This window comes from Apaloderma vittatum, unplaced genomic scaffold (genome assembly GCF_000703405.1).
Source record: "Apaloderma vittatum isolate BGI_N311 unplaced genomic scaffold, ASM70340v1 scaffold4248, whole genome shotgun sequence".
Classification (NCBI taxonomy): Eukaryota; Metazoa; Chordata; class Aves; order Trogoniformes; family Trogonidae; genus Apaloderma; species Apaloderma vittatum.
Genome location: NW_009731101.1, coordinates 1 through 10,001, shown reverse-complemented (window position 1 = coordinate 10,001; position 10,001 = coordinate 1). Strand labels below are relative to the sequence as shown.

The following is a 10,001-nucleotide window of genomic DNA, read 5'->3' as shown; positions in this document are numbered from 1 at the left end:
CCTGCTTGCATGCATATGTGGAGAAAACTGCACTTGGGTTGCCTGCCGGCACACAGACTGAAGTGAGCTCCACCGTATCATTTTCCTGGAACAGGTGTGTCCACAGAAATCAATTCCAGAATGCGTCATACAAGCACTTTAACACCATGAGTCAAAGAGAAGATTAACTACCGTAGAACTCATGTAACAAAGAGAGCATAAATCAGCTAAAAAAATTAATGGTTTGGAGCAATGTAATTGTTAACCTGCAACTGCTATAGGCATCCTCCTATAAACAGCTTCTTCCTGTAAGACTACTGATAAAATCAGCAGGTGTAATTCAAAACAAACAGAATTAAAAAATAAAAATTGAAAAATTAGGCTCATTTTGTGCAGTGAATTTGTAGCTCAGGGTCAACCAACAGTCACACACACCTGGCAACAGCTCTGGGCTGCTCTCTTTATGTTTTAAGTCAGTAGTCTGTATTCAAATCATTCTCGATAAACAAGCTCAGCTCAGTCTGTGCAGGCAACTCTGCAGAAGCCTTTTCTTTTCACCTGAAAAGGAATCACTGCCAGCAATCACAGCATCAGCGAAAGGTAATTTTAAATACTTCTCTACTGACTTCTTATTCTGGACCTCACACACTCACAAAGTCCTGACTACTTATAGACATCTCAGGTTAAAAATTTTTATTGCAATTCTTTCACACAACAAGCTCCAACTCAACCTGAAAATTATTCATAGAACAAATAAGTACACCAAACATGTACAGCCAGGTTTTATTCCCATCCTAAAATTACTTTCATTTTCCCACACAGTGTCACTAAGAGACATCTGTTTCATGTAAAATCTTAGGCTCACAGTCTTGAGATCTTGACAGAAGGTTGCTTGTACTACACAGGACCAGCAGAGCAGCTTCACTTGTTGAAGCTTTTATGGGGACTGAAGTCATTCAAGGTTAATCAAAACTTATATTGTAGGACAATCTCATTTACATATTTTTAGAAAGAATGTTTTCACCAGCTTTTATAAATCGTGTAGAGCAGCTATAGTTATGTTAAAAACTGTCTTCCTTCTTACAGTATTTACATTTTAGCTTGACTAAAATATAAGTATTTATAGTAATTTCAACTACCTGTTTTCTAAAGGCTCTTCTACGTTTTTTGAGTCTTTTTGTTTCCACAGATTTCCAAGCACAATTCCTGTGAATATCAGAACTCCTACAGTACGATTTGAAGCAAATTTCTTCCAACAGTCTTCAGGTTTGTCTATGTCCAAAGTGTAAATCTGCAAAAGCACAGTATAAGATTCTAGTATTATTATTCCACAGACTTTGACACATCACAGAAAGACAGAAAAAGGTCTGTAACTTCAAAAATTGAGTCTCAAATCCTAAAGTCTATCCTTACCTCCACAATAAACAGGAATGCTCTGTACTTAAAAAGGATTTTTTTGCGTAATTGGCACCTGTGTTTACTTGACAGATTTATTCAACATAGAGCAGAAAAGTCAAGGATCACATATGAACACGATTGCTGGATCCTCTCAATGAATGATCATACAAACAGCCTGGATATTTGTGTGTCTGGGCATGTAAATAAATCTTTTTGAGATTTTTCCTCAGTAGGTAGCCACCTAATTCTTAAACAGGAACTTATAAAAATAAAATCCCCCAAAGCTGCCTGCATCTTTAAATCTCTGCTGCAAGGTGTTGCCCTGTGTTTCTGTAGAGACAAACTACCGGTGAGCTAGCAGTGAATCAGAGTAACTGGAATGCTCAGGAAGGCACCAGCCCTGCCTAGTCACACAGAGCTCATTTAGCCCAGTTGCCCATAGCCACGTCTTTTCAACTCCCTTACAATAAAAGAACCAGGACATCTGCAACAGTAGCTAGAAGCAAGGCTTGCCCAACTTCACAGCTCTCTGCTGTGAGTCACAACTAAAGGTGAAAAAACCACACAATGCAGCAAGAGCAACGTTACCAAAGAGTATTCCCCGGAAACAAAACTTAGTGCAAAAGTGTTTAGAAGGACAGTGAGAGGAAATATTAAGCAAAAGAAATACAAGTATTAATAGAAAAGTACTGCCTCAAAACCTCAAACCTTGCAATTCAGCCTCCAAAGAAGTCAAAACAGAACGTACTCGACTAAAGGAAGTGAAACTTTCACAGGAAAAAACCTGTTCCTCTGCCTCTGTTTTACAGGTGACAGGGCTGGGTTCTGACCAAATAACCTGAAACATTAAGCTTCTAAGACATGTTGTTATCCACACCCTTGAAAATCTGTTAGCCTCTCAAGCACACGGAACTTAAAACATTGAACTAACAAATAAAACACAACAGCAGCCAACCCATGAGATAGACCTTCAGAAATGCAAAACAAATAAAAGATGTTATTTTTCTATCAGTGAACTTAAGTGAGATAGAAATTTGACATCTTCACAACGCAGATGGCTCTGTCTCAGGCACAAATTCAAGGAATCAAGGAAAACCTATGTCTGATGAGGCTTGCTCAGCTTTCTAAACTCAGTTAGTTAAGCACATGTTCAGAAATCTTGAACAAAAAGATGCGCATGAGAATGTTTAGGCAGAACTAAAAAAATAATCACTCAAAAAGAAACTACTTTGTGGTACAGAACAACGCTGCTCTCCTGACTTTGGAAATCTACACGATTGTTGTGCACTCTTCACAGCTTACATGCAATACGTTTGCATTCTCACTTATAAAACTGTCTCTGCAGGAAAGTAATCTCGATTTTTCCCGTAAGATCTCTTTGACAATTAAAACTGTAAATTATTACACAGTGTAATGTGGTATTCTTTCCCTCATATATTTCCAAACACAACCACTATGAAAAACAGTGGCTGACAAGTACCAGACTACATCACCACAAGAATTCTCTTACTCAGAGGTATGTTTAATATCCATCATCTGCATGAGCTCCCCTGACTAAAGTGTAATGTCAATCTAACGTGCTTTAAGAAGTTTCACATTAACCACAAACTTCACATTCTGTTGACAGTTTTACTACCTGCAATGCACAAATCTCTTCGCTCACCTGCCAAGACCAGCAATTAATTTTCATATAGACTTACTTATCACTACAAGACTGGGCCACACAGTTCTTAGGATTCAAAAAGAACAGGTTAACAAGATCCTATCAGCTTCTTTTACTCACAAAGCTGATTTCTTCTTTTCTGTTATTCATTAAAATTTCTAAACTAATACGACTACAAGACTGAACTGGATTGCTCTCTGGTATAAAAAGAACTGTGAATTAGCACTGTCACTTATTATAAAATTATAAAATTATAATATTAACATCTGCTGCGGGTGGTGGCAAACAAGCCACAGAAAGTTTTATTACACTATCATATTCCAGACTGAATCTCCAGCTCACAGTGCAAAATTATTTAAATGTAAAAAGCCTGCATGTGTCCTTGAAAAAACAGATCATATAATCTTTTAAAATAAGTGAACGATCAAAGTACATATCAATTGCAGTCTCAGATCATAGGCACCAGACATAGCATGAGTTGTATCGGAACAGTAAAAAATTGCACAATTTTGAGGTGGATCCAGCTCCAGCTGCTACTGGAAGTGAAAAGAAAACCATTCCCTGGAGATCACAGCTTAACACAAGGAAGTTCTTTAGCTTACAAACAGACTGAAAACCAGCGCTCCACAGTCTGTGGACCACTGCTGATCTCTCCAAACAAGATGCCTGCAAAAGGTACTTAGGAGAAGCAAGCTTATTGTCAGAAGACTTCAGTTCTCTTTACAGGAATTGGGGTTTTTTTAGGCAGTTGGTGAATTGATGGGGGTTGAAAAGCACTCTGATTTCTTGTCAAGAACTTCCACACAATAAAAATATAAATAAATGCATCAAACCTGGTGAGCTAGGTGAGCCCCTACAGCAGCCACGGCTGAGTAATATGGGAATGTCTGGTCACAATTCATTCCTGCCATGCACAAACTCAGGACCATGGCCAGGCTGAAGCCACTGAGCCACTGCTTCGTATCCTCCTTGAACTGTAATGCCGTTGACTTCACACCGATAACGATGTCATCCCTCTTATCCTAGAATTAAAGGATAAATTAGCAAAAAATCCACAATCCAACTGCCACTTCATAAGGGAAATAAGAAGGGGGGCCCTGCTTAAGTTTCCAACACTTCTTATCAGAAACTCCAGATAAGTGCATTTGTAGGTCCATCCATTAAAATTTTAATTATAAGGTTAGTCCTTAGAGTTGCTCTAGCAGCCAAGAGCTAGTATCAGTGTCACATAATACATAATACAAATGTGTAAGCACACAAAGTGCATTCATTATCCTTTCAGCTTTCTATATCACATGTAAAATATTTGCAAATAGCAATAAGAGCACAAGGGCTGGGGTTTCTTTGGTGCTGTTTTAGCTCCGCAGAGGGTGGGGAACTTCATCAGATAGTATTGCTATCTAACAACAGAGTTGCAGTTTAAATGCACAACCTCGTGCAGAAACCTGTTACTCTACCTGATGGGCATAAATGGTATCATAAACCAGCGTCCACATTACTCCTGCGAAGTACAAGGGCAAACACACAGACCACTCACATGACCCTTTAATGGCAGACCAGCCAAGAAGGGCTCCCCAGTTAAATGTAAGTCCTAAGAACAGAAAGAGAGTGAAAAAAAAAAGAAAGAAAATAAGTTACAAGATTGACAGAGGCAATTTTTAACTACATGTATAAAATTCAACGTTATTTGTTTGAGCATATATCTTATCAGCAGCTTTTTATATAATACTGGCATCTCTATTTTTCTACCACTTATTTTGAGGCAAGTAGTAAATACAGGTAATTTGACATTAAATACTTTAGGCAGGCAAGTAGAAATATGTGTAGCCACACATTTTTCCTCCAGTTTCAATGTGACTTCATCAGCATATGGAAACATTTGTACAGAACTATTCCAGTGTACTCAAAAAATATGTCTAAAGCTAAAATGCTTAGATGTCAGTATAACAAAAGGTGTTAGTATAACTGACTGCAAAAGAGTGCACAGGAGCAAACTATGACACTTCAAGGATTAAAATGACAGTTTTGGCTGAAAAAACAGAAGGTAGCTGGAATGTGAAGGCCAAGATATAAGGACATGTTTTAAATAGCTCAAACTGAAATAAAAGCACCATCCATTTCTGCACAGGAGTTATTTTGGAGGTTAAAGAATGAAATGCAAATGCACAGAAACATAGAACACATTGGGCTGGAAGGGTCCTTAAAGATCATCTAGTTCCAACCCCCCAGCCACGGGCAGGGACACCTCCCACTAGAGCAGGTTGCTCAGAGCCCCATCCAGCCTGGCCTTAAAAACTTCCAGGGATGAGGCATCCAAAACCTTCTGGGCAACCTGTTCCTGTGCCTCACCACCCTCATAGTAAAGAACTTTTTCTTAATGTCTAATCTAATTCTACCTTCTTTTAGTTTGAAACCGTTACCCCTCATCCTATCACTACATTCCCCAGTAAACAGTCCCTCCTCTTCTTCCCTGTAGGCCTCCTTTAAGCCCTGGAAGGACACTGTAAGATCTCCCCAGAGCCCTCTCGTCTCCAGGCTGAACATCCCCAGCCCTCTCAGTCTGTCCTATGATCATCTTTGTGGCCTCCTCTGGCCTTGCTCAAAGAGGTCCATGTCTTTCTTGCGCTGGAGGGGTCTCAGGACAGCAGAGTAGAGGGGGAGAATCACCTCCCTCCACCTGCAGGCTGCATGTCTCTTGATGCAGCCCAGGATGTGACCGGCTTTCTGGGCTGCGAGTGCACGTTGCCGGCTCATACTCAGTTTTTTATCCACCAACACCCCCAGGTCCATCTCTGCAGGGCTGCTTTCAATCCACTCATGGCCCAGCCTGTATTTGTGCTTGGGACTGTCCCGATGCAGGTGCAGACCTTGCACTTGGCCTTGCTGAAATTAATGAGGTTTGCACCGGTCCAGCTCTGAAGCCTGTCCAATGTCCCTCTGGATGGCTTCCCTTCCCTCCAGTGTCAACCACACCACAGAGCTTGGTGTCACTGGCAAACCTGCTGAGGGTGCACTTGATTCCACTGTCCATGTTGCCAACAAGGAGCATAAACGGCATCAGTCCCAACACCAACTCCTGAGGAACACCACTTGTCACTAGTCTCCAACGGGACATTGAGCCACTGACCCCAATTCTTTAAGTGTGACCATCCAGCCAATTCCTTATGTACTGGGTGGTCCAACCATCAAATCCATGTCTCTCCAATTTAGAGCCAAGGCTGTCACATGGGACAGTGTCAAATGCTCTGCACAAGTCCAGGCAGATGATGTCAGTTGTTCTTCTCTTATGCACTAATGCTGTAGCCCCATCATAGAAGAGCACCAAACTTGTCAGGCATGATTGGCCCTTAGTGAAGCCATGATGGGTGTTGGCAATCACCTCCTCACTTGAACCCTATCTTCTGCAGCAGGTAGTCCTTCATTCAGCCAGTCCCTGCCTTTGCCTTCTGCAACTTGGCCAGTGTGGCTGGAGCCCTTGCCAGTGAAGAGCAAGGCAGAAAAGTCAATGAGTACCCCAGCTTCTTCCAAATCCCAAGTAACCAGGTCTCCTGCTTCCTTCCAGAGAGGCCCCACATTATCGCTAGCCTTCTTTTTATCACCAACATACCAATACAAGTTTTTCTTCTTGCTCTTGATGTCCCAGGCCAGATTTAATTCTATCAGGGCTTTGTTTCCTAACCTGATCTCTGGCTGCTCAGACAATTACTCTCTATTCCTCTCAGGTAACGTGTCGTTGCCTTCCCCCTCTGTAGGCTTCCTTTTTGTTCCTAAGTTTGTCCAGGAACTTCTTGCTGATCTGTGGAGGCCTCCTGGTGTCTTTGTCTGACTTCCTGTTTGTCAGGGTACATTGCTCTTGAGCTTGGAGAAGGTGATTCCTGAATACTAAGCAGCTTTCTTGGGCCCCTCTTCCCTCCAGGGCTTTGTCATATTTAAGAAAAGTTCTGAGATAACCCTGAAACTAAAGCTGATTCTCTAATGACAAATATATTTCTTTTAGTCCTTCCCCTTGCTCCATCGAAATAAGGAACTGATGTTTAACAACAAAAAACCCCAAACACATCCAAACATCAACTCTTATATGTGTTATGAATTGTTTAAGAAGCTTCTGACACAACAGAACTTTGTCTATAAGGCATTTTTATTTGCTGAAGTTCAATTAACAATTTGTAAGATACCCTAAAAACTAAATGTGAAGAAAAAAAGTTAAAATATTTCCATCTCACCCAAAACTAACTGCGGCCAATATGTTATTCTCTTCATCAGAGGGTAGGTGATCACAAGAGACATAGAGGCTGCTCCCAGAACGATACTGTAAAAAGTACCAAGAGATCTATTGTTTTCCAGTCAAAAATCACAAAATCTAGTGCAGCATTACAAGAGCTGTACACAGTACTGAAGTAATATTTTTACTTTCAAGCACAATTCCACAACTGATTCTTCCTCGGCCCCCAACACCTTTTCCCCTGAAAATCTGAGCTTAACTCTGGACCCGGAATAAAATTTTTAAAAAATAAAAGATAACTTGTACATCACCTATAGTAATTCAGACACAGAAGCACACAAAGCGCCAGGCTAAGCTGTCCCCCAAGAAAAATGAAGGACTGAAAAGTGGAGATATCTCCAGCTGCCAGGGGCCTACTTGCTGTCCTTGCAACCTAAAAATGGAAAGAAAAATGTTAATATCAAATCCAGTGTAGCACATTCCAATGTATCTTAAACCACTGGCATATAAGCAGTAAAATAAAGGGAAACAGGTCACAGAATGTATGAGACAGTTTCTTCAACAATACAAACATCACCGATATGAGCTGTATTTCTAAGCAGCAGTGCTTGTAACAGAAGCCTGCAGGCTTTAAAAACTAGAGCAGAAAAAGTGCCACTCGTGAGCAATGAGGTTGATCAGAAACACTGCAGACATCTTGGATATTAATTTTACTACCCTAGGAAAAAAAAAATCAGACTTAAAAAGCTGTGACCTAACTCCCCTGATTTCAAGTAGCACTTCACAGCTTAAATGCTTTAAAGCGATTGCCATGTAAAATATTGTAAAGATGTGGGACCCCTCTAGCACATGTAACCGTTGTTAATAACCTTGAAAGCACAACTAATTTAATCCCCGTTGGGATACAGTGAAGTTCAGGAACTCAGTCTGGCAAAAAGAAATCATACAAGGCAAGGAAGACCAAATATCAGAAAAAAGTTAAACTGAAATGGATGGTGACTTACTTGCCAAAGCTGATTACAGCCAAAAGAAAAACAGACAAGACAAAATGCATGTTAATGAGAATGATGTAAAGTCTGTTTGAAGAGGTTCAAAACCCAACTTTTTACAGAACATTGCATATGTAGAGTGTTCTGCATATGCTTTAATAATGTGCATTTAAATAAACTCCTTTAGTTTGGTTCCATCCCAATCAGATTATGTTAAATGTCAAATACTATTTTTGAGGTTTAAGCATTCACTTAACATATCTATGACCAATTCCACTCCACATCGTAACCAAACATGGGATGTTTCATTTAAAGAAAACATTTAACAGATAATCAGTAACACAAAATCCAGAAACCACCATCACCAAAACAAGACAACATCATGCTATTAACCTGGCTTCTATCATACTTGTTCTGAAGATATCCTTTAAAGGGATGTAAGAAAGACTTGTGATTGGCATTTATAAAACTTTACATCTAACCACAACACATTAATGCATAAATGAATTAATTATATTGAAAATTCCATCTTACTAATCAAACATCACACCTTGTCAAATATTTTTAGCATATGTAGTAGTTAATAACCTCCAAATCCTAAACCATCCAAAGCTGTGACAAAACCGGTACTGATTCAGTGTGTTCCCAACAGCACAAATACTGCAGTGCTCCAGGAAGAACTTCACATATCGGACTGGTTTATTATCCTGGTTTTTGCCAACACCAAAACCAAAGAAAACATATAGGAACATAAACAGGACAAGCAAACACTGACACATCTCCAGAGCACTCCCTCCAAGCCTGTACTTGCGCACATTTCGACATTTAACATTGAGTACTGCTTTTTGCTTATTTCCCTCTTCTGAACTAAACGGAGGTGAAAACCACAATGTAACAGAAGAGGATTAGGTCAGGGTTGGGCATGATACTCTTAATAGCAACTCTCATGAAGAAATTAACAATAAGTAAGGAAAGCCTGCTCCTGAAAATTTGGAGGGGAAAAAAAAAAAAGTGGTTCTTGAGTAGATCGTAACTAGCAAGTCCCAGAATCACAGAATGTCAGGGGTTGGAAGGGACCTCAAAAGATCATCTAGTCCAGCCCCCCTGCCAGAGCAGGATCACCTACAGTAGGTCATACAGGAACGTGTCCAGACAAGTTCTGAATGTCTCCAAAGAAGGAGACTCCACAACGTCCCTGGGCAGCCTGTGCCAGGGCTCTGTCACCCTCGCAGTGAAAAAGTTTTTCCTAATATTTTTGTGGAGCCTCCCATGTACCAGCTTGCGCCTGTTGCCCCTTGTCCTGTCACTGGACATCACTGAAAAGCGTAACAAAAAAAAAAGGTATTTTGTTCTGTCAAGCAAAACAAAGCTGAAAAATCAACTTGTTCAAGTACAAGTGACAACAACACGTATTTTACCTTAGGCAGAGGTAAGTACTCTAGAAGACTTATTATAGTCCTAGACAGAGAAATGCTATACAAGATAAAGTGATTTCTACTACCCTAGGAGAAAACACAGATGAATTCATTGATGCATCTCAGATAGGAACACAGAGGAATTTCTGAACCTGGAGCCCTAGGCCTGCACTCAGCGAGGTGATGCTGGAGGTGAGCGGATGTGTACTTGGTGAGTTAATCGCTTCCCTAGGTCTTTGCAAGCCCACGGGCGTTCCTCTACCTTTCTGTCATAGTCGCGATCCCACATGTCATTGATGGTGCAGCCGGCTCCGCGCATGAGCACCGCGCCGACA

The 10,001-nt window shown here is 40.6% G+C and overlaps 1 protein-coding gene across 1 annotated transcript; it reads right to left on the bottom strand.

The window, feature by feature from the left end:
* Nucleotides 1–1,037: 1,037 nt before the first annotated feature.
* Nucleotides 1,038–9,997, bottom strand: COQ2 (coenzyme Q2 4-hydroxybenzoate polyprenyltransferase; the record flags this gene model as incomplete). Its single annotated transcript, XM_009875055.1, has 6 exons — nt 1,038–1,270; nt 3,874–4,062; nt 4,498–4,631; nt 7,264–7,349; nt 7,574–7,695; nt 9,929–9,997. Coding segments are annotated over 6 exons (756 nt in total), but the record flags the coding sequence as incomplete, so codon positions are not given.
* Nucleotides 9,998–10,001: the final 4 nt, after the last annotated feature.